The sequence below is a fragment of the Phyllopteryx taeniolatus genome, chromosome 3, assembly GCF_024500385.1.
Source record: "Phyllopteryx taeniolatus isolate TA_2022b chromosome 3, UOR_Ptae_1.2, whole genome shotgun sequence".
Classification (NCBI taxonomy): domain Eukaryota; kingdom Metazoa; phylum Chordata; class Actinopteri; order Syngnathiformes; family Syngnathidae; genus Phyllopteryx; species Phyllopteryx taeniolatus.
The window spans coordinates 29,581,865-29,606,455 of NC_084504.1; the positions used below are offsets into that span (position 1 = coordinate 29,581,865).

General features: G+C 43.4%; 2 protein-coding genes across 8 annotated transcripts in view; both read left to right on the plus strand.

Moving 5' to 3' along the window:
- The window catches only part of LOC133475488 (dynein axonemal heavy chain 10-like), a 33,526-nt gene extending 22,522 nt beyond the window's left edge, over positions 1-11,004 (plus strand). Inside the window, exons 48-75 of the mRNA XM_061768400.1 lie at positions 710-881; positions 974-1,177; positions 1,261-1,341; positions 2,657-2,854; positions 2,925-3,086; positions 3,196-3,370; positions 3,500-3,681; positions 3,809-3,945; positions 4,013-4,230; positions 4,319-4,540; positions 4,632-4,779; positions 4,910-5,189; positions 5,277-5,506; positions 5,615-5,888; positions 5,956-6,060; positions 6,143-6,297; positions 6,385-6,539; positions 6,639-6,819; positions 7,603-7,803; positions 8,025-8,234; positions 8,311-8,406; positions 8,482-8,653; positions 8,733-8,864; positions 8,955-9,166; positions 9,250-9,417; positions 9,488-9,668; positions 10,406-10,551; positions 10,630-11,004. Of these exons, the coding sequence (XP_061624384.1) occupies positions 710-881; positions 974-1,177; positions 1,261-1,341; positions 2,657-2,854; positions 2,925-3,086; positions 3,196-3,370; positions 3,500-3,681; positions 3,809-3,945; positions 4,013-4,230; positions 4,319-4,540; positions 4,632-4,779; positions 4,910-5,189; positions 5,277-5,506; positions 5,615-5,888; positions 5,956-6,060; positions 6,143-6,297; positions 6,385-6,539; positions 6,639-6,819; positions 7,603-7,803; positions 8,025-8,234; positions 8,311-8,406; positions 8,482-8,653; positions 8,733-8,864; positions 8,955-9,166; positions 9,250-9,417; positions 9,488-9,668; positions 10,406-10,551; positions 10,630-10,776 (4,944 nt within the window). The 3' untranslated portion in view covers positions 10,777-11,004. The remainder of the gene's footprint in view (positions 1-709; positions 882-973; positions 1,178-1,260; positions 1,342-2,656; positions 2,855-2,924; positions 3,087-3,195; positions 3,371-3,499; positions 3,682-3,808; positions 3,946-4,012; positions 4,231-4,318; positions 4,541-4,631; positions 4,780-4,909; positions 5,190-5,276; positions 5,507-5,614; positions 5,889-5,955; positions 6,061-6,142; positions 6,298-6,384; positions 6,540-6,638; positions 6,820-7,602; positions 7,804-8,024; positions 8,235-8,310; positions 8,407-8,481; positions 8,654-8,732; positions 8,865-8,954; positions 9,167-9,249; positions 9,418-9,487; positions 9,669-10,405; positions 10,552-10,629) is intronic.
- Positions 11,005-12,673: 1,669 nt separating this feature from the next.
- The window catches only part of emid1 (EMI domain containing 1), a 53,309-nt gene continuing 41,391 nt past the window's right edge, over positions 12,674-24,591 (plus strand). For 4 of the 7 annotated variants that reach the window (XR_009787863.1, XM_061768407.1, XM_061768409.1 and 1 more), the window contains exons 1-2: positions 12,675-13,180; positions 21,917-22,030. Coding sequence is in view for 5 of the 7 variants with exons in the window: in XM_061768407.1 (XP_061624391.1) it covers positions 13,014-13,180; positions 21,917-22,030 (281 nt within the window). In the remaining 2 variants the exon portion in view is untranslated. Of the gene's footprint in view, positions 13,181-21,916; positions 22,031-24,591 lie in introns of all 7 variants that reach the window. The other 3 variants (XM_061768408.1, XM_061768411.1, XR_009787861.1) reach the window with 2 other exon arrangements.

Here is a 24,591-nt window from a genome sequence, read left to right on the forward strand (position 1 = left end):
GTTCTGACTAGATATCGTCAGCTGGCGTTCACACACTTCTTGCCCTCCCACCCCGGCTCGGTGACCTTACATTAGGGTTCACCCCAGTGGACGAAAGTCTAGCTTCTAGCCTCCCCCTGGTGTGTGGTGGGGGGGGGGGGCTTCAATGCTCACACGGGCAATGACAGTGAGACCTGGAAGGGCTTGATTGGAAGGACCTTCCTACACAATCTGAACACAACCTGTGCTTTATTATTGGACTTCTCTGCCTGTCATGAATTGTCCATAACAGACATGTCAGGCAAAAATGGTGTCCATATGTGCACTTGACCCCAGGACACCGTGGGCTGCAGTTCGAAAAATTTTGTGGGTATGCCATTGGACTTGCGGGCGAATGTCTTGGACATTTGGGTGATGCGAGAGGTCCAACCGTTAACTGATCACCACCAGAGATATTTGCGAACCGGCAGTCATACCTAGCACACCCAAATGTCTCGTGAGAGTCTGCTGGGAACGTCTTAACTGCGTCCCCTATCAGGAGTTTAAACTCTCATGTCTGGCAAAACTTTGACCACGTCCCATGAGAGGTGCGGGACAATTGTTCCGTGCCTGTTGAGGTGTCTAACCGTAGGTGTTACCTACTGTGGCGGTAATCTCCGGCCCAAAAGTGGAAGGTGGATGGGTAGGCCTTTCAAGTTCTAATAGATGGCTTTTTTCATTGAATCCTCAGGTCTTTGAAATAACCCTCAGCAGAGGTTATTGTGAGTCAAGCTTTCGTGACGACTTGAAAGTACTGTATTTAAAGCTTGGCATTGAAAATAAGAAGACAGTGTTTCTCTTCACTGATGCTCATGTTGCTGAGGAAGGTTTTTTGGAACTCATCAACAACATGCTTACATCAGGTTGGACATCTTAATGTTGCAGTTCATACTATATTTAGTTCCCTTAAGAAAGAAGAGACCTGTTGCCCTGTGATCATGCTGTCTTCTGATAGGTATTGTTCCTGCATTGTTTCCTGATGATGAGAAAGAAGCGGTTCTCAACCAACTTCGTGAAGAAGCCCTCACAATGGGATCAGGTCCTTCTAAAGACAGTGTGTGGCAATATTTTGTCAATAAAAGTGCCAGCAATCTGCACATTGTTTTAGGCATGTCTCCTGTCGGGGATACCTTGAGAACACGCTGCAGAAACTTTCCAGGTAAAATTAGAAAATTATTTCTTTTTTCAATATACTGTAATATTGTTTATAATAATTTGTCACCTATTGTGATTCCTTTACAGGACTAATGAACAACACTGTGATAGATTGGTTCTTGCCATGGCCTCCGCAGGCGCTACTTGCTGTCGCTGAGTCTTTCCTCGGTTGGTGTTGCACACATTTATACCTTAGTTTAGTACTCTCATGCCAATCAGTTTCATAGATCCATACATTTTGGTTTGTTTCGATCCAGACACTGAATCAAATAACCACAAGCTGTAGCCAGAAAAACGTATTCAATATCATAAGGGATCGACATCCATCCATCCATCCATCCATTTTCTGAGCCGCTTATCCTCACTAGGGTCGCGGGCGTGCTGGAGCCTATCCCAGCTGTCATTGGGCAGGAGGCGGGGTACACCCTGAACTGGTTGCCAGCCAATCACAGGGCACATACAAACAGACAACCATTCGCACTCACAGTCACACCTACGAGCAATTTAGAGTCTCCAATTTATGCATGTTTTTGGGATGTGGGAGGAAACCGGAGTGCCCGGAGAAAACCCACGCAGGCACGGGGAGAACATGCAAACTCCACACAGTCGGGGCCGGGGATTGAACCCGGGTCCTCAGAACTGTGAGGCTGACGCGCTAACCAGTCGGCCACCGTGCCGCCGGGGATCGACATAATAGTGCTCAAACTAAATGAGCACACAGCAACAGATTTGTTAGAAAACCTTGAGTTTCCTTTCAGATTCAATATTTCTATGGTATTCTTTTAACACGTTATTCACTGCCATTGACAGCTATATAGTGGGCCCCATGCTATTCGCGGGGGATAGAGACTAGCCCTGTGAATTGCGCAAATTCGCGAATAATTGGTCATTATAATTGCTGTGGGAATTTATTTTTGTATTATTAAAAAAAAAAAAAAAAAAAAAGCATGAATAAGAGGAAGAATAGCATAATTAAGCTGCAAAATACATCGCCAATAAACAGTTTATTTTTTCATATATTGATACTATTGGTCATTCCCCTATTGACCACACTAAAGTGTAGTGTAAATGACTTTCTCTCTTTGACGATGCAATGTTAACGGCTCAATGGTTTGGACACGTCCAGAGGAGAGAGATTGAGTATATTGGTAGAAGGATGATGAGGATGGAGCTGCCAGGCAAGAGAGCGAGAGGAAGACTAAAGAAAGGTTTGATGGATGTCGTGAGGGAAGACATGAGGGCAGTTGATGTTAGAGAGGAGGATGCGTTTAGGAGATAGGTTTACATGGAAAAGGATGACGTGCTGACGGGACAAGCCAAAAGGAAAAGAAGAAAAAGATGATGGTATACTTTGTATAATCAACTGTGAGAGTCTTTGATAGTAGCTGGCATATGGTGGCTGGTTGACTACTTGCTCCACTGCTTGTTTTGTTGTTGTTCTACATGATCTTTATAGCGTGCTTTGCTTTTGTCAATTGTACAGGTGAAAGTGAAATGATTCCTAAGGAACATGCACCTGCTGTTATCGAGCATGTCTGCATGGTCCATAAATCTGTTGGAGACTACAGCATCCTGTTCCTGCAAAAACTTAGACGTGCTAACTTTGTAACCCCAAAGAATTACTTGGACTTCATCAGCACATATTCTGGCCTCCTGCAGGAAAAGGACCAGTATATTCTGGGTAAGAGGATGATAAATAAAAGTATCATTTAAGTTTGCAGTTGGAAACTGACAGTAAGTTTGTCTTGCAGCGCAGTGCAAACATCTTGAGGGGGGGTTGGATAAGCTGAAGGAAGCCAGTGTTCAACTGGATGAGCTGAACATTAAACTGGCAGAGCAGAAGGTGGTCCTCGCTGAAAAGTCTGCAGCCTGTGAGACCATGCTGGTTGAGATTGCCTCAAATACCACTGTGGGTCAGTGAAGACCTCCAGCACTAACAACGTCATGGCTGAAAAACAGCATGCTGTTTGTTTCTTTAACAAAACACACATGTAATTTAAAAAAAAAACCTCTTCCTTCTAGCTGAGGAGAAAAAGACACTGGCAGAAGAAAAAGCCAAAGAGATTGAAGAGCAAAACAAAGTGATTGCTGTTGAAAAGGCAGAAGCAGAAACTTCCCTGGCTGAAGCTTTACCAGCATTAGAAGCAGCTCGCATTGCCTTACAAGACCTCGATAAATCTGATGTCACTGAGATCCGGTAAACCCTCTCGTGTTCACTCACAGGATGACTTGTCCAAATCAACTGGTCAACACTCATTTTAAAGCATGAAGTTGAATGGTGCTCTGATCCCGCCATCTCCTTATTTTCTGCTGCTCGTTCATTCAGATCGTTTGCAAAGCCCCCTAAGCAGGTGCAGGTGGTGTGTGAGTGTATTCTGGTGCTGTGTAAAAAAAAGGAAATTAGCTGGCAAGCCGCTAAGGCGATGATGTCAGATCCTGGGTTTCTGCGTTCACTGATGGAGATGGACTGTGATGCTATCAGTGGCAATCAGGTCAAGACTGTCAGAGGTAGGTCCACTTCCTGATCAGTTCAATTGGATTAATAAATGAAAATAACCTTGTATGTGATGGTCAAATTTGCATTGCTAAGTATGCTGTCTGCTGCTGTGATTTCCTTGAGCATTCTGCTTCATAGGCTTCCTGAAAGCCCTTGGGACCAGCCTTGAGGAAATGCAAGCCATCAGCAAAGCGGGCTCAGGAATGTTTAAATTTGTGGAGGCTGTCGTGGGTTACTGTGAAGTTGCCAGGGAGATAAAGCCTAAAAGGGACAAAGTAATGTCAAACCAGAAAAGAGAATTATGTTTCTAGAATAAACAGTAACATGACTCGCACTTCGCAGGTGGCGCGCCTCGAAAGAAATTTCTTTCAGAGTAAGAAAGAGCTGGAGCTCATTCAAAGTGAGCTCAGTAATATCCAGAGAGAACTTAAGGCTCTCGGGGACAAATATCAAACTGCTATTGCGGAAAAACAAAAACTACAAGAGGAGGCTGAGCTCATGGAGAGAAGATTAATAGCTGCTGACAAACTTATCTCAGGCTTAAGCTCTGAAAATGTGAGGTGAGATGGCAACGAAAACTCGAAGCAGCGCTCCATAAGAGATGCATATTTGTCTTCTAAAATTCATTTTTGTGGTTTCTGTCTTCAGGTGGACACACGATTTAGAGGAGTTGAAGCAGCGGCGTGTGCGTCTCCTCGGAGACTGTCTACTCTCTGCTGCCTTCCTGAGCTACGAGGGAGCCTTCAGCTGGGACTTCAGGAATGAGATGGTGTACCAAACATGGGTTGAAGACGTACAGGAGAGAAGCATTCCCTTAAGTCAACCTTTTAAAGTGGACAACTTACTAACAGATGAGGTGGAAATCAGCAGGTGAGAACTCACGAACATGGTTGGAAAGAACTACCTGTTCTTGTCTTCATTTTGGCTGGACATCACACTGACCTCAAGGAAACTATTGCAGATGGGGGTCAGAGGGCTTGCCCCCAGATGAACTGTCAGTGCAGAATGGAATCCTCACAACCAGAGGCAGCCGTTTCCCCATGTGTATCGACCCTCAACAGCAAGCTCTCAACTGGATTAAGAAGAAGGAGGCAAGCAATAACCTCAAGGTACAAAAAGAAGCCCTATACTCTTACGTGTCTTTCAGTGTTGCTCTTCACGATTTTCAAAATAGCTACTTTGCACAGAATCAGAGACAGCCCCCAAAATTGTGACAGTGAAACCTTATGTTGTCCGCAGATCTCATCTTTCAATGATCCAGACTTCTTGAAACAGCTGGAGATGGCCATTAAATACGGGTTCCCGTTCCTTTTCCAAGATGTAGATGAGTACATTGACCCTGTGATTGACAATGTCCTGGAGAAGAATTTGCAAGGAGCTGAGGGCAGGCAGGTTGTCATGCTAGGTGACAAAGTGGTGGACTATGATCCCAACTTCAGACTTTACCTCAACACTAAACTGGGAAACCCCAAATTTTCTCCATCTGTGTTTGGAAAAGCCATGGTTATAAATTATACCGGTAAGACCATTTGTTTCGACAACAACCATTTTGGTGTGCGTTATGTCCCCGGCTAATACGTAGATTTTTCCATCACGTTACATGTAGTGACCCTTAAGGGACTGGAGGACCAGTTGCTCAGTGTTATAATGGGCTTTGAGAAGAAGGAGCTGGAAGAGCAGCGTGAGTTTTTGATTCAAGAGACGAGCGACAATAAGAAGCTGCTGAAGAACCTCGGTGACACCCTGCTCAGGGAGCTGGCCACGTCCACGGGCAACATGTTGGATAACACAGAGCTGGTCTATACACTGGAGGAAACTAAGTCCAAATCCAGCGAGGTCAGTTCGCCAAACACCAAGTCTCAGTGGGGAAGAATACTTTGAATGTCATCATCAAGCTGGTCGTCATGTTTGACTGTCTGATTACCGCCGGTATGTGATCATCAGGTATTTGAGAAACTTAAGTTGGCTGTGACAACATCAGTGGACATTGATGTGCTCCGAAACGGCTACCGACCAGCTGCCAAGCGCGGCGCTATTTTATTCTTTGCGCTGACAGAAATGGCTCTGGTAAACAGCATGTACCAGTATTCTCTCGCCTCTTATCTGGAAGTCTTTGACTTTTCCCTGCGCAAGTCTCCACCAAATGCAGCTCTGCCCAAAAGACTGAATAACATCATGAACGGCCTGACATACAATGTTTATAATTATGGTTGCACAGGTAATGCACGTTTAACGTTAACGATTTGTTTTATTTCGCACTATAACCAGGGATACTTTATTCACAGGTCTGTTTGAGAAACATAAGCTTCTCTTCTCATTCAACATGACCATCAAGATTGAGCAGGCAGAAGATCGAGTACCTCAGGAGGAACTCGAGTTTTTCATCAAAGGTGATATACTACATCCTAATAGGTTAGCGTACATCACAGTGAGCATTAGCACTCACAGCAGACTGTCTTTCTCTTGTTTAAGGTAATCTGTCCCTGGAAAAGAGCTCGCGCCAAAAGACTTGTAACTGGCTGACTGATTCTGGCTGGGAAGACGTAGTGAAACTGTCTGAGCTTTTTCCTGGGCAGTTTGACTCTTTGCCTGATGATGTTAGCAGAAATTCATTAGAGTGGCAGTCTGTAAGTAGTGGCTACTTATTTATGGCGAGAATCACCGGCCGTCTTTTCCCCAATCGACTGACTAACGGGCCTTGTGTTTGTTCGCAGTGGTATGACCTTGATGCACCAGAACAGGCTCTGCTGCCACTGAGATATGACGAGAAGCTAACAGACTTTCAGAAGCTGCTCCTGCTGCGCTGTTTCCGTGTAGACAGAGTCTACAGAGCCATCACCGACTATGTCACTGTCACCATGGGCGAGAGGTGTGTCGTTTATCTAACCAATTCAACATCCTTGTGTATTTCACTGCAGAAATAGGGGGAACAAGCTTGTAAAAACAATATTTTTCCTATCTTTCTTAGATACGTTCAACCTCCTGTGATCAGTTTTGACGTTATCTATGAACAGAGCACTCCGTTCTCCCCCATCGTCTTCATCTTGAGCCCTGGCTCTGACCCTGGTGCTGACCTTATGAAACTAGCTGACAGGACTGGCTTTGGGAGCAAGTTCAAGTTCCTTGCAATGGGCCAAGGCCAGGAAAAGGTACCGTGGTTGTATTTTCCGTATCTCTTGTACATGAACTGATCTCAGAATCTAAGTGGAGAAACGGTCCATTCGTTTATAAGACCACTTTGGTAGTACCAGGTGCTCTTATGTTTTTAAGGTGAAATTGCTGAGGGGTATAATGGCTATCTGGCAAGTACAGGATTCATGGTTGGACCTCATATAACTCCCCAGACCTTCGTGCAACTTCGTTTTATCTGTGTTCATTGTGGATTTACCCACCTTTTTACCTCTGAATAGGAAAGGCTGTACCCAAAAGCATGGCGTTGATATATACAGATACGTAGGACAGGATACGTATTAATATTCAGAAAATCGGTTAATACCAGAAGAAAATCTAAAGTAGCAAACAAATCTGACAAGGGCTGGGCAATGTACAGAAAAGCAAGAAAAGGGAAAAACTAAACAGGGATTACTCATGAGAAAAATGCTGGAAGGAACAACCAAATCAACTATCCCCAAAATAAAATAAAAAACTAAGAAAAGATGACAAATGGAAGAGCGGAACATAACCCCACAAATAATGACATGAACATGAGACGAAAGAGACAACCACGATACTTTGTGGAACCATTAAGGGATTATCACCTTTTTTTTAGACGAATGTCATGAAAAAAAGGTTTTATAATTCTCACCAATAATTTTTGAAGAACTCGTACCTCACTTACAGCTATTGGATGTGTTAGTAACCGATGTCCACTATTTAAACTCCAGAAGTAGCTCAAAACGTGGAAGGCAATCTTTTTTGTTCTCCTTCTCAAGATTGCATTGCACCTTCTGGAACTGGCAGCAGCTCGTGGTCAGTGGTTGATGCTACAGAACTGCCATCTGCTGGTGAAATGGCTGAAAGATTTGGAGAAGTGCATCGAGAGGGTCACCAAACCTCACCCCAACTTTCGCCTTTGGTTGACAACCAACCCAATCGATGACTTTCCCATTGGCATTCTTCAAAAGTCTCTTAAGGTGAAATGACCAACTGTCTTCACTTTTAGCAGTATTATTTCAGAATCAGAATCAGATTCAGAATCATCTATATTTGCCAAGTATGTCCAAAAAACACACAAGGAATTTGTCTCCGGTAATTGGAGCCATTTGAAACACGAACTGCATTCATTATCCCTTTCCTACTTCTTACATACGGCGATTTCGCACCAATAAAGCCTGTATGCTGTCATGTGCTGCAGGTTGTCACTGAGGCTCCAAATGGTCTCAAGCTCAACATGAGAGCCACCTACTCTAAAATCTCCCATGAGACTATGACTGGATGCCCACACTCTGCCTTCCGCAGCCTGGTCTATGTGCTGTCTTTCTTCCATGCCGTGGTGCAAGAGAGGCGCAAGTACGGCAAAATTGGCTGGAACGTCCCTTATGACTTCAGCGAGTCGGACTTCTTGGTAAGTGGTACAAAGAACTATTTGGACCAGGCTGGACTGCTTTGAGTTACCTCAGTGTTGCACTTGTGCTCAACAGGTGTGTTTGGAGATCTTGAACACCTACCTGACCAAAGCTCACAAACAAAGAGAGAACAACATTCCCTGGGGGAGTATCAAGTACCTTATCGGCGAGGTTAGGGAAAGCTTTTATGCATTCTTACTTGTTTTTCGAAATTCTGCCGCAAATTAAAATGCACACATTTCACAGGTGATGTATGGTGGACGAGTCATAGATAGTTTTGACCGCAGGATCCTGAATGTCTACATGGATGAGTATTTTGGAGACTTCCTCTTTTATGACTTTTGCCGGTTTCACTTCTTCAAAAACAATGAAGTAGACTACAAGGTTCCTCCAAATGGACCCAAGACAAAATATATTGGTCGGCTTTTATTTGCATTTTTCTATATTACCTTATAAGTGTTCAGCAGTCAGCATTTACGACTCATTATTGATTACAGATGAGATTGAGTCTCTGCCGTTGGCAAACACCCCCGAGGTGATGGGTCTTCATTCCAATGCAGAGATAGGATACTACACACAAGCAGCCAAAGACATGTGGTTGCATCTTATAGACTTGCAACCACAGACGGGTAAGATGTAGCAGTTTTTTTTTTTCCTTCCATTTGCCTCATTTGTATTGTATGTTGCTTTTTACAAAATCACAACCTCCCCTGGTTCAGGTGAGTCTGGTGGAAGCATCAGCAGGGATGAGTACATCACTCAGGTGGCCCAGGACATTCAGAACAAGTTGCCCGCGTTATTTGACCTGGATGTTATCCGCAAGCAGTTTGGCACGGAGATCTCACCTACATCTGTGGTGCTTCTTCAAGAACTGGAGCGCTTCAACAAGCTCGTGGTCCGCATGAAACGGTCTCTGGCTGAGCTGCAGAGGGTGAGAGGGATGGACACACACTCGTTGTGTCTTTTTGTCTCCCTCACAGACTAACTTTGGTTTTGATCGCCTGGTGTGTGTAGGCCTTGGCTGGCGAGGTGGGCATGAGCAGTGAGCTGGATGAAGTTGCCCGGGCCCTTTTTAATGGTCAGATCCCTGCTATTTGGAAGAAATTGGCACCTGACACACTCAAGTCCCTGGGCAACTGGATGATACATTTCAAGAGGCGATTTGAGCAGTATAAAACATGGGTGAGGAAGAATTCACGTGAAGTAATCTCCATTTGGGTTACAGTATCATTTACATTTGCTTTATCCAAAGGTGGATGCGGCAGAGCCTAAGGTCATGTGGTTGTCAGGACTCCAAATCCCAGAATCCTACCTGACTGCCCTAGTTCAAGCTGCATGCAGACAAAATGGTTGGCCTCTGGATCTTTCCACGCTTTACACTGAGGTGACCCGCTACCGGGAAGACGAAGAAGTCAATGACAGACCTGCACAGGGTAATGGACTGAAACTCTTTGGAGAGCAAGGGTGTCCAAACAATTGTGGCGCATTGTCTGTTTTTTTACAAGCCCACAAAATATACTAAAATTAATAATTGACATGCCATACGCCTGCATTATACAGTACTACTTATATTTGTTGCGATGACCCTGACTTTTAGTACTACTGCTAATAATAATAATACATTTGTTTAATATACTGTAGAGATTTTCTAGGTTACCAAAAATGCAAAGAAACTTCAAGTAAAAAGATGATAAAATTTTCATTCATAACGCCCTGACGAATAAAGGGCAAAGAAAATTCAGTTAAAGCAGGAAGTAGCGACATTGGCAATTGTTTTTTCCACTTTCTGTTCCGTGTCAAAGTCAGACTAGTACAGATTGTTTTGGTTCTTAAAGTCGAGTTATGCTACTGCAACTGCTCAGTACAGGGGCAGATGCACTCGAGTCTACTTTACACTCTGCTGGCCACCCCAAAATCCTTGAAAATTATGGACTTTTTGCATCATCACTTAGCTGTTTTTTTTTTTTTTTAATATATAATTGCCTTGCATATCTTTAGCTGCACTGATGGATTGGCTTTCGTGTGTTAAATCAATTAAAAGTAAAGAATGTCATAGTGGACCTTGCAACCTTTGATTTGTATGTATTGGAAGTAAAAGTTTAGAATACCTTGGACTCAAGTGTCACTCGTTAAACTGTAGAGGCTGATTCATGTGAGTCATATCTTGCAGGCTGTTTTGTGTCTGGTTTGTACCTGGAGGGAGCTGACTGGGACATAGATGTTGGCTGCCTGGTCAAGAGTAAACCGAAAGTTCTGGAGGTTCAGCTGCCCATTCTCAGAGTCATCCCCATTGAGACCCGACGACTCAGGTTACAGGTATGAACCACAATTCATGTTGCGTGTATCAGCTATTTTATTGTTTTTGGCAATGGTTGTATGTGTTGTGTTCCACAGAAAACACTGAGGACCCCTTTGTACACCACATCGTTACGGAGGAATGCAATGGGTGTGGGTTTGGTATTTGAGGCTGATCTGTTCACCACAGAGCACCTCTCCCACTGGGTGCTCCAGGGTGTTTGTTTATCCCTCAATACTGACTAAAGACAGCCTTTGGTGGTTAGTGATAACATGGTAAAAGTGGTAAATGATGATAGAGTTTGAGCTTTTGAGTTAATTGCGTCAGAGAAGGTTTGAATTCATCCTTTGCTCACTAGATGGCAGCACTTCACTCAGCTGCAGAAGCCAGGAGGGTCTGTTTCAGTGGACGACAGACTCCAATGCCAACTGCTCCTGTGTAGGTGTTTTCATCAGTAAAAAATATACAACCAATTAATTAGTTTCCTTCTGCTTTTTATGTATAAAAATATTGTTTTTTAGGATTTGAACATTTTGCACATCCAAATGTCCATCCTGGGGGAAAAAAGGAAAAAATGTTTCTGTCATGAATCCGCACTACCAAAATGAAAGTCAGATCTTTCATCTGTGCACACCTACAAAAAGCATAGGTAATGTGTTTGCAGGAAGCTGGAGAGCAGCTACTCAAAACAGACAAGAAAAAAGAATTCAATGGAGTCGACACGCAACCCCTTCCACAGAGGGCAAAATTATTTTCAGCTGCTTGTGACTGGAGGGATTTACTTAAGTTAATTCCGCAATATGCAGACCCCAATCCGCCATCAGCCTAACCAGCTTCCTGATTGTTGTGTGCTCATTCAACTCATCTGCCCCCCACCACCTATCCCAATTCTCTGAATACCTCTGCATGTCAAAACATTTAACAGCATTAATCATTTATCTCTTTCAATTACCAGATTGTCCAACTCCAGGGTAGTCAGCGCAGCATCAACGTGATCATGTTTCGTGACACGTGAGAAGTGAAGTCGCCCGAACCGCACATTCACATCTTGGGTCGTGGTCCTTAGTTTGAGCAGCAGGTGTTTAGTTTGGATCAGAAGTGCAGCTCCGTGGTTAGTGGCCACTTGTCCCAGGTGTTTGGGCAGGTGGCTGCTTTCCTCCCACATTCTGTCTGTCTGCATGGGCACTGATGACTCGGGACACCAAATATACATGCGGTGACGGTGCAGCATGTGCATAATTGAACTAAATATCTCGTGTCACGTAGCGTTTGAATGGTGAGGGCAAACACCCTCACGGCCCACAGGATGAGGTACACATGAGTTTACAATACAAGAGCTGTATCAAAAAATAGTAATTTTACATGTTTATAATGCTGTTTTTTATTCACACCTTCATAGTCATTTGTTCAACACAATGTTTAATTATTGTGGTTGTGTAGTGCGCCACTATCAAACTGCAGTTACCATATTTAGCTCGATGAGCATATTAGAACATGTCATGTCATGGCTTCATGCTGGAGTGTTTTGGAACAGTACCTCCAGAAGCTTGGCTCCGAAACGGCTGCAACGAGTTATTTTAAGCCAGTCATTTCCAACCACATTAAAGGGTCGTGAGAGATCACCAGCTGTGCCACGGGAAATTATCTTACTTTACAACTGGTCCTCAAATTCGTATTTATTTACTTAACGTCATATCCTTGTTCATGTATTTATGCCAGCGACGTATAGTGACACCCTGAACAATTACATGCTCCTCCACTAGATGGCATAAGGTCCAATTAACAGTTTTAAGTATACTGTCTACTTTGTTAACATTTTTGTTTGGTGGAGTGACACGAGGTTTTTCTTTAGTATGAGCCTCAGTAAACGTTGGGAAATACTCCCTGCAGCACTATTTGTCATTACACTTAAGTCACAATTGTGAATATTTTGTTAACATTGCAATACTGCCGGCCAATTAAATCTGAGCATTGTTACCTTTGCAAATGCATTGTTTTTCTTGCCTGTCATGACGGTGAGCATCAACTGCTCTTGACATGAGCATGCTTTGTCCTCAGAGAGGGAGAGAGAGAGAGAGAGAGAGAGAGAGAGGCACATAGAAACTGGGCAGGGTGGAAGGACCTAAGTAGGCTGTGCTTTAAAGAGACCCGAGGAAGCTATAAAAAGTGCTTTCATGCCCGCTGATGTTTCAGCTCCATGTGCGCAGTCAACGCCGAGGAGAGCAATTAACGCCAACATGTCCGCTTTGGGGGATTAAATCATCACGCCCATCGCTTTCAATGCTTCTCGGCACACCAAAATAATATTGCACGTGTTTTGTGTAACTGCCTCTGTTTGACACACCTCTCCTTTAACTTTCTCCCGAGCTGGCTTTTCCCAGGCGGGGGAAGTGTGGCTCATCGAACCGTTCGTGGCTGCTCCTCATTTATTTATTTATTTATTGACTTATTTACTTACTTGTTGGCGTTTGATGCCACGGCAATGGGACTTTGCCAAAGGGAGAACGTGTTTGCGCGTTGCTGGAAAAGTTTGCTTTGGACCGTGCTGGTGCTCTGGCTGTGCACGCCCGCTGACGGAACCTGGAAGACTGGACTTTACAAAAGCAGAGCGCAAACTGCAGCCTCTCATCCCGCCGTCTATCAAAAAAGGTAAGCATCTTTTATTCACTTGGTCTTTCTGTGAGTACGGGGATGACCAATATCTTCCAAATAGTTATGCTGTCATGGTCCGCAACTCTGCACAAGTGATGATCCACCAGCAATGTTGAAATATGACCATGCAGGCAAATAGTGAAACTTTACTATGAAGCCATGATTGCCCTCTCACCACATTTTTAGATGCAAAATATTCTTTGCAGATGTGTTTCAGTCATGATTTATGTACTGTATTTATGCAGTCCCTGGGGGGTTTGTTTGAATAAGACATAATGCTTTCAAATGGTTTTGCAGAGTGGTTGTTTGTTAATCTAAAGCAACGCCCCTCCACAGGGGTCTTTTTTTTCCCCCCCATTCTTGGCTTTTTGATTAGGGTTGTTGCAATGAAATGAATGCAATGTCCACTGTGATCACGATTTGATCTGTTTGGTGAAACCTCATTGGGGCGACGAGGAGTTAGCACATCTGCTTCACAGTCCTGAGTTTGAATCTTCAATAATTTTAGTGGTAACCTCACATGCACCCTCATTCAACCTCGGGTTTGACTCGCGTGTGGAGTCTGTGTGGTCTCCTCAACATTGTGAGCGCATGTAAGATTGTTTTCATTGAAGACACTAAATCAGTGGTCCCCGACCTTTTTGAAACTGGGATTCTTCTTTGGTACTGATTAATGCGAATGGCTAATACACTCTACACACTTCTGAATAACAAATTGGCACAAATTACCTACAATTGATGAAATTGTAATGATATCTAATTTGCAATTTGCAACACTTTATTCCTATAAATAATCAGTTCGACAACCATTGGGCTGGAAATCATTTTGGTAGAGTGGTCACCAGTCCAAATTTACCTGAAAATATAAGTGCAGTCAGATAGGCTTTGTGGCTCTGGGGGGCTTCAACTGTGAATAACAAGGAGGCCCACTCTCCCGGGCATGTCCAGGTGGCTTTCATGGCTCCTATAGCTCCTGCTGCACCGGCCCTCTTCGCCGCTCGGCCCCCTTGTCACTCACGGCCTCGGAGCTTGTCGACATATTTACTAAACACAAAGCATCTGGGACTTCATTGCATCTGGGCTCACTTTCTTCCCTTGAAAGTTGAGAAGTTTACAGTGGGTCTGTAAGTGGTCGATCGCATTTGTGGGACAGGAGCTGCCGCGGCGTCCTCAAGGGTCAGGGGGTTTAAGGAGTCATGGGATTGAGCCAGAGTCGGAAAGGAAAGTGGATCATGTTTAAACAGCCGCAAACGACATTTTTGGAAACTAATATTTTGCTTGTTTTTTTTTTTTTGCCACATAAAAGGGGGAAATCTTAAAAATATTACACACCTCGTAAAATGCAGTCCAGTTAGACACCACTGCAAGCTACCATCATAATAACAAATGCATTATTAAATTAACTTCTTTGATGCTGTGAATCAAAGCTGAACCTATTTATTTGTTCTTATTTTGTAAACGCAACATTTTGCTCTAATGAAATAGTTTGGGCCTGCTGAGTCCATTGTCTCCCAGAAAGAGAATCTGCACAATGAAGTTCAGACGTTCGCATATTAGCAAGAGGGAGAATAGAGGAATGCATTCCCACCCCAGCATTACGCAAATGAAAGGGGATTAACACTACTTGAGTAATTTCGCGACTGGTGCGCTCACGCCAGTGCAGAGCTGATAAAGTGCTCATTCACCCTCGTACTGCTTATATCCTTTTAAAACTACCGAGCTCAGTACTCTGGAGTGGGGGTGTTAGTGTGTGTGTGTGTGTGTGTGTGTGTGGGGGGGGGGGGGTTGGTGGTGTAAGTGGCTTTATTTGGTATCTCGTCCATTTCTTTATCTTCCCCTTGAGCACTTGTCATGGTCTGACAGGCAGTCTGAGCCCTACGGCCTGCCTCATTCCTCATCCATCTTAACCATGTCCACGTCTCTTGAAGTATGGGAACAGAGATGACTGGGATTCCAGGGGCTTCAAGCAGAATGGCTAAGGAGTTGACTCAATCAACTCCAATGAATATACAGGTTTATTTGAAAGCAGCGACATCACAACACTGGTTAGTTTGAATTCAAAATTCCATTACATCCATCCATTTACTGTACCGCTTCTCCCCACTAGGGTCGCGGGTTGCTGGAGCCTATCCCAGCTATCTCCGGGCGCGAGGCGGGGTACACCCTGAACCGGTCGCCAGCCAATCGCAGGGCACATAGAAACAAACAGCCATTTGCCCTCACATTCACACCTACTGGCAATTTAGAGTCTTCAATCAATCTAAAGTCCATATAAAGTGAAAATAAATGTCATGTAAATTGGACACACAAAGGAGAATTTGAATGATTAAATTTGAATGAAAAAAATCAAGTATATAAAATGAGGTTTCAAAGACGTGACAAATCAAGCCGTTCTTTCCGCTGTCAGACGCTGTGGGCATGGCCGCCGAATGAAACCACGCCCACGTGTAGGGCTGTGAAAAAAAATTTACCACAAAAATTGATCGCCGCAAAAATTTCTGCCTCGAGGCAATAAAAAAATACGAATAAAAGCATATTTGGGCCGCCCGGAACAATGTTTGGCCACTGTCCATGTTTGTTGCTGATGGACGCAGCGTTGCACCAGTGAAAAACATTGCAATAACGACAGAGGAGTGTCTGTAAGTGGTTTTTAAGACACTATTAGATGTATAATGTACATATAACATGATGTATGAGTCAGCTGAATGATAGCGTTTTTTTTTGTTTTTTTTACCTAAAATGGTAATCGCTAGCGCGCTAATGCTAATCGCGAATGCTAACGTTTAGCAAAGGCTAATTTTGTTGTCTCAATTTCTTTATACCAAAGTTTCAAAGTTTATACCATGCACTCAGTATCAACATATGCAGTTTAAGGATAAAAGTCCAGCCTTTACAAATGAGAATAAAATGCATGATAGTAGTTAAAAAAAAAAAAGGAGTTAAAAAAATATATTTTTTGGGGGGCGATTACACGGGTACTTGACGGAATAGTCGATACAAAATTGATTCTAAAAATGATTATTGTTTTGCTCCGCACATGTAGCTAAATAAAGCTAATGTGCAGTGCTGGTACATACATTACTGTAACGTACAACCATAATAATTAACATATTAAGATGTAACTGAAATCATAGTCATCCACAACCATTTATTTGAGTCACATATCTAAAGGCACGTTTCTAATACAGCTTCTGAATACATCTTACTGAAGCGAGCTAGTGTGCTCGCCATTTTGGCAGAAGAGTGTTTTTTTTTTTTTCCAAGCGATCCGTCACATGTGAGACACATGACGGCACTGCAGGTGAAATCCGCCTTCTCACTTGCGAACACTTCAAAGATGCACGCACCCGTGACGCATTCAAAGGCTGCAGGTGTCCACACCTGAAAGGCCCAGACAGACAAAGACAAATGAGGGTTTTCCTTGTTTCTCCGTTGCTGCTGTGAAGAGACACTTCCATGTGACCTTTGATGCCCTTTAGGGTTCTCTGCTTGTCATCTGCACAACTGCGCACACACACTCACATGCTTTGAACTTGCAGCAGAAAGAGCCACCGTCCCTGGTGTGCCGTATCTTCTACTGCTCATTTAATGGGTCACCATCCCTTGTGTGTCTTAAGCAATGCATTAAAAATACCCCAGACACCTTTTTTCATGCTATATGGGAACGCACACCAATTCAATGCTTTTGGACTTAGGTTACGCAAAAACTATCGTATATTTTGAGCTGCAGGATTCCACCTCCCCCAAGATTGTGCATACATAATCGACCTCCCAAATAAATATTCACCATCAGTACTCATTGCATCAGCAACCGCTAAGAAAACACGTTTATTCAACTGGAAAAATAAGCAATATTAATCACTGGTTATATCTCATCACAGAGTATATTGGCATTAGAAAGAATATCTGCGGAATGAAAAAATCAATTACATAATTACACAGACAGCTGGTCCCCCTACTTCAATATGGTGTATCTAAATAACAGGTGTCAAACTCAAGGCCCGGGGGCCAGATCTGGCCTGCCACATCATTTTATGTGGCCCGCAAAAGCAAATCATGTGTGTGAACTTCCATGATTCTTGCTAAAATCTGTTCCAAATTTTGTACAATATTCATATGTAATAAATAGTAATGAACTATTGTAATCATGTTTTGTCTCCAAACCCCTTTTACAGTTACTTGAACAATAGTTGAACAAAGCATTATCCTTGACTTCTGATTTCGAAACTAGTTATCCATCAAGCTCTTGTCTACGTGTAATAATATGATGAGGCGATTAAACATTGATATGGTTTTACGATCATAATGGCCCTCTGAGGAAAACCAGATCTAAAATGTGCTTTTTCTCTTTCTCACACGTTAGACTGATTTGCACGATGAAAGGACACGTGCACGGATTGGGGATCTTCTCTTCTAATGTAATGTAATGTAATGTAATTTTCTTCACTCATCCTGTTTACAATTAGTGCTTTGTCTTTTGTCTTTGTTTCTTTCTCAATAAACCTCAATTATAATACCACAGCGGAAGCTTCAAAACTCTACTGTGACAGAGTGAAACTGTTTCGGCATTAAAGGGATACAGATTTTCCATTCTGCTTGACCTAACAGCCGAACAGGACACAAAAAAAAAAAAAAAATTGGGGATCTTCTCTTCTTGACCCTTTGCTTGCGGTCCGGGCATCTGTGGGGGTGGGACTTTCTTTACTCCTTCCTGACCTCTGGAGGGGGGAGCGGGAGGGGGGATTACCGGGCAGGCCTCCCAGCATGCATTGGTGGTGGATTCGCCCATGTTCAGCGGGTGCTGGGGTGGGGCCAGCTGGCGTCCGCCTTGGTCCCCCGTTCTGGCTGCTGGTGGAGGGCGGTGGGGCCCCCCTGTTGCTCCCCGGGCCTGCTCCTCCTCTTCTCTCTGGTCCTTGCGTCCGGCTGTGGTTGCCTCCACGTCTTCTCGCAGAGGAACAGGCTGCTGTGGGTTTTTTGTCCCTTCCTGGTCTGGGTCTGCACTCGGGAGTGGGTAGTGGGTGCTGACTGGAATCGGGGGGAGGGGATTCCCGGGGTTGGGTGTGGCGGTCTTCTCTCCTGGTGGTTGTCCCGCCAGATGAGCCAGGCCTCTTCATCACTCAATTAGCACACATTCACACCATTCACTGTAAATATTATTTTCACCAGTCACATCCGGGCACACACACATACTCAGGGTTCTCCTGGGGGGCTGGTGAGGGGTCTGGAGAGTGCGGGTGTCGGTCCGGGTTTCAGTACGTCAGTAAAACTGTTCCAGGGTAAAAGGGATACAGCTCCTCTATTGCTCATTTCAGTTCTCAATTTGTCTTTTGGCTTTTCGAGCAGCATCATCAGATTGTGACAGCCGCTCGCTTTATTAATGGCTTTGCAATGTGTCCTCAGCACATTTGTGTCTTCTGCTTCTTCTATCCTATGGGTTTAAGTCTGTCTCTCTTTGCCTCTTTGACTGTGTTCCCATGAGATGCTACTTCTGTGACCCTTATGACCAAAGTCCTCCTCTCTTTATGCGCATGTCTGTGCTTTGTCTTCTCGAAGCAGCTATCCCCTCAGACACAAATAAATACAGATTCCCTGAGGTTTTTGGATGTGGCCCATAAACACACTCTTAAGCCTGTTTTATTGTTTGTTCTTTTCGTTTCATTCTGTTTATTTTTTTATTTTTTTATAACAACACCTTCACACCCATTTTATCATTACACTGTTGGCAAAAACAACATGCATCTAACGCTGTTCCAAGACTTTTGCACATTACTCAGCTTCTTCCCTTCGTCCTAAAAGTTACTGACACGTTTTCCACCAGCATCTGCCCATGCAACATTATTGCCCGTGCCAGCCCCCTTGGCTTTGTCTGCCAGCTTTTTCCTCTCCCAGTCTTCAGTACGAAGTGTTCCAAGCAGTATCATGAAAGATGCAGGCTGCGTGAGCTGTAAGGCGACCAGATGGGCCAAAGCTGAGGATTCACTAGAATGTCATTTTCATACGGTTGGCTGCAAGAGAAGGTTGATTTATTTATCTTGCGGCACAGCAGTGTGACGTGTGTTTTCGGGATATGATGCACACATCGGACCCACTCCAGTGGGGGCCAGTTGTTGACTGTTTTGAAATGAGAGCTCTTTAAAAACCCATGTGACCATTATCATCCATAAAGACAGCGCCGTAAGTGTCAGATAATCATTGTATAATAGCTATTGAAAATGAAATGAGGGGACTTGACTGGCTATATGGCATTTTCTAACCTTGTTATATAACTTTATTCATTTAGATCTCACCGGAGATAATTGTGCTCTAGGAAGACAGACATTATCTTTAAGCTTTTCAGGTACAAAGAAGGAATGTATCCTTGTATGCTCCCATGCATAGAGAAAGTATTGGTCTTTGTCTTGTCGTACGTCATTGCTCATTAAGGTAAGCTAGTTCGGAAATTGTAAAATGTAGTACTCTTGTTATTACAGTCACCAAAGTTGGTGTTTCCTCTGTGATAATTACATAAGTGCAAAGCAAAGAGAGCAGGAGGCCATAAAAGTTACCCCCCGCTAGTCGCAGTCTGTAGCTGTTCCCAGGTGTACCTCGGCATACTTCCCCTGAGCCTGGGAAGTTGATCTTTATCAGTTGGTTGTGGGTGATAAAGGGACGGGAAAAGACCGCCCCTACATTATGCTGCTCAACTGGATCACCTTCACAATCTAACATTTTCCACTAATGACTAGAAATGTTCCCCCGTCTCTCCCCGTGAAGACAAAGCGATGTCACGCTCTAATCTTATAGATATTGTCTTACCTAATGGCCAGTACAACAATTTAACATTGTGCTTAAAGAAAATCTTTTTTCAAATTAGGTCTATGATCGCTTGGTTCCTTATACTTTCTAGGCTTAACTTTGAATTAAAGTGTAACTTAAAATGTCATTTCATTGTTTGAGTTGATTTTGTTTGACTGGAACTAAACATTGTAAAGAAAATAGCAAAAGCCCATTTGAAAATGCCTGCAACACCACAGAAGACGTCTAAATTGGAGGATGGCAGAATCCTTTTCTCCGTGATTAAAAAACTTAACATGAATAGAAGTCAAGAATGTTCTGTAGAAGGACAGATTCAACTTTTCATGAAAAAAACGCAGAGTGACATTGACTGACAAAAGAAACCAAGGTCAGCAATCATGTATGAGTGATTGGAGAAGGAAAGTTTAGAGGAGGACAGGAACATACCACAGCGTGCGTCAAACATGGATGCAATGTTATGACATAGGAACATACGATACTGATGATGTGACAGAAGTAACAAGATAGTTTGTGAATTGTATATGGCTATACACATTCTTTTCATTTATACTGCAGTATGCCACTTGCAAAAGCAACTGAATGCTTTCTGACCACAGCGTACCATCATCTGACGTCGAGAGCAGGATAACGCGTCACAAAGCTCAAATCATCATCAAACTCTTCTCTGAATTTGAGTTGTTGTCAAGTTGCCTTCACAGGCACCAGATCTCCGTCGAAAGCTGCGTCAACTTTGAAATGCTATGAGAACAATATGAAGTAGAATCTATGAGGACTGTTTCCAATTCTAGCTCAGAAGAAAAACTGGTCCAACCAGTCATAGCAAGGTATGTATACCTAATCAAGTGCCTGGAGAGTGTACACAAAGAGCTATAGTAGCGTGCATCTTTACTTCAATCTGTAGAGCTATGTGTGCGGCCGCCAGCGCATGTGGGGATTGTTAATGGGAGCTCCTTAGCATCCTTTGCCTTTGGCCCTTTTCTTTGAATCTCTCTCACACACGAACATATGGTCATGCATGCATATTGACAAACAGACGGTGGTGCCCCCCTCCTACGCTTGCAAACACCTTGGCAGCAGAACACACAAGGTTCTGTGCCGCTAAGTGGTCTGCAGTTTCCTTTGTGGTTTCTAAATGGAGCTCACAATTACAGAGCTGCACAGTTATTGATTGATTGTGTAAACACACTCCATGGTAATAGTTTGCCACGTTTGTCCTCCGGCTATCACCATGTGAATGTAATCGGGGGCTTTGTACACATGTCATTGTTAATAAAAATCATGGTAACACATGCCTCATTGTGGGGGTTTTTGTGCGACGTGTAACCCAGAATTGTAAGATGCGAAGAGAACAATGTTTATTTATTTATTTTATTTTATCTTATTTTTGGGGGTCAAGCTCACGAGCAGATATGAAGCACTGACCCTGAATCAGTTTATTTTCATGGCAGGTTGTTCTTTTTTATTGTGTCTCAGGCACTTGCGGTAATGTCTTACAAAGCTTCTGTGGGCACATAGGGGACTCCTGACCTTGCGTTGGCATGTGCTGACACACTGCCATCACAGTATGGGACCTTGTCTGCTCTCCAGGGTGACATTATCTGCGAGCTGAATGCAAATGAATGGACACAACAGTGTCAATAGGGCTTAACAATGCACTTCTGCATATCTCGTGGCTGATTAAAACTGTGTAAACACTATGAAGGAATTTCAAAACAAAGGGGTAGGGGGTTGGAGAACTGAATGTAGACGTGAGGATAGCGAATGTGTGACTGAGGCGAATTTCCTGCCGTAAGCGTGATGCGGAGTGAGTGTCCTTGTTACTGTTTTCAAATGTTGTGCTACTTGAATTATTTACACCCTCAAATGCTATTTTCGTGTATCTGAAGGACAGATATTCCGCACCCTTGTCTTCAGATTTCTTTTTGTGTCTGCCTTTAGAAACTGGTGTCCGCATACAGTCACGAGGACCGTGAGTTGCCAGGTGCAGAATGGGACCGTCGTGCAGCGAGTCTACCAGACGTGCCGCTGGCCACAGGGATGTACAGGTGGCAGGTGAGCAGAAGTAGCAACCATACTTACAGGAATACATGTAGCTAGCTGTTTAACCTAAATTATATTATTTATGCCAAAATAGAATTATTATCCAGGAATTTCCAAATTTAGTGAACGAAATACAAGTTAGTACGAAGATGCCGATTTTTATTTCAGAAGTTGTTTTTTTGCATTACTGACACTCACTGGTCACAACATAAGATGCACATACATCCTACTGTACAAAAAGCTCGAAACCCCAGTTTGGCACCCTCCCATTTGGGTACCAACTACGGTGGTATAATACCACCGGGCAGTGACATTTCCTCAAACCAAGCCAAAGTAAAAAAGAAATGCTGTTCTTTTAATTTAATTTAATTAATGGCTGTCGGAGTATGTGCAAATAGAAGAAAAAGCGGTGAAACTGGATGTGATTTTCTCTTTTTCGAGCGAGAAAGGTCTGGTCTGCAAAACGTGTTGAGAAGCCAAAATAGCAAGCGAGTTTTTGGAAGGAAAAGTGTGGACAGAATGGAAGCTGGACTACCTCAAGCGTCCGATTCAGCACAAAAGTCATTTGAAAGCAGTTGGAATTGTACGCAGATGTAAGATGGGGAATGGGGATCGGCACCTTGTTGGGGGAGAGCGCCAAAGACAGAGAGAAGAGGAACGAGCTGACACTGGCAAGCAAATCGAACCCAGAGCAAGTTGAAGTCGACGATATTCTGCGAGCCACCGACATGAATGCATCTCTGCTGTCGGTTCAACAAGTTCACAATCACATGGCAAAGTACCCGAGTATACCAGAAAGCTGGCGTACCAAAAATTATTCAATCAATCAAATAATGCAGGATGAGACTGTGTAATGTTAAAAATGCACCTTGGCACTCCCTCATCATAGATGAAAGCACACATTACAGTGCACAAAATGCTAGTTCTGTATTTTAAATACAGGGAGGAAAATAACGTTCACCATAAAACTGTGTTTGGCAGCATCATTCAGCTGTCAGCACGCACTGCGAAAGATATTGTGCAGGCAATAATTGATGATTTTACACAAAGCATGAACTGGACCTACAGAGAATGGTGATGCTGACCTCCGATGATGCCTCAGTAATGCTAGAAAAACACAACAGAGTTGCAGCTTTATTGAAGCGACAAATATCACACCTAACTGAACAACACTGTGTGAGCCATAGAGAGGACCTGTGCATTGATGATGCGTGATGTGGAAAGTCTTCTTAGAACGGTTTATTCCATTTTCTCAAGCTCTACTATAAAGAGGGGAACATTGGAAGACCTGGCAAAGGTTCTTGATGAGGATACATTGTCATTCAGGCCTCTGAACGAAGTGCGATGGCTGTCTTGGCACCAAGCTGTGAATGCTGTTTTGAGGAGCTGCTCTGTGCTGGAGAAATACTGCGAGAGAGAAGCCAGTGGCAAAATACTGTTACAAAAAACTGACTGATCCAAAGTTCAAAGTTACTCTGGGAGATGTTTTGGATGAGCTTGCACACATCTGTCTTTTTTTTTCAAAGACACAACCTGACTGTGATGGAAGAGCACTGCTTTGCAAGCGTAAAGATTGAGAAGTTGCGTTCCCAATACTTTAATAATTTTGAGTATGGAACAGCAGATGTTGCCACATTGGCAAAGAAGTATGAGGCCATTCTTCATCACCCACATTCTGTAGAGGCCATTAACAAGGAATATGGTGAATTCAAGTAGATAATGAGGCAAAAACTTAAACAAGGGTCAATCAGCACATTCTCAGATATGGTGGCTGGAACACTAAAATGCGAGGAGCTAAAAAAAAACATCTCTCAGCTGGTGGATATTTGTGCTACATTTCAAGCATCCAGTGCAGATTGTGAAAGAGGCTTTAGTTTAATGAATCGCATCCAAACAGCATCCAGAAATCGTCTTGCAGCAGCTGATGCGCATGAAGTCAAAACTGCAAGCAGACGAGGCCATCAACCTGGACAACGTGTGCAAACACTGGAGAGACAAGAAAAACCGACGGGAATATCATTGTGAATTACGAACAAAAATTGAAAAATACATTTGGAAGCGGGCTTTCAAATTTATGCTTCATAGGTTATAGTTGGCTTGGTTTGGTTAGCAATGTATTTTTTTCTGTAGTTGAAAGAAAAGTGTGTTGACATTTTCATTGTAAATTTGCAAAAACACTTAAGTGTTCTGATGGGAATGTAAATTCTGTAATCTGATTCTTTTAATAAGCCATGTAACTTCAATGGATGTGACACTGACCTGACCACAGTGCACACGTCTGATGTTGCTCGCGGTGCTCTAAGGGACCCGCTCAGGGGCTTAGTGTGTTTGCTCAGACACATAAAAAAATTAGAGGGAACATTGGTGGTGTTGTACCCAAAATGTGCAGCAATACACATGAAATCGGTTGATTAGTCGACATTGTCCCCAAGATGCGGTGAAAGAAAGAGAATGTGAATAACACAAAAGTTGCCATTGATCGAACAAAGCTTATCTTCGTTCAGGAAATGGACACATTTCAAGAAGAAAGAGCATGAAATGTTGGATGTCCTCATTTTTACCTTTGTTTACTT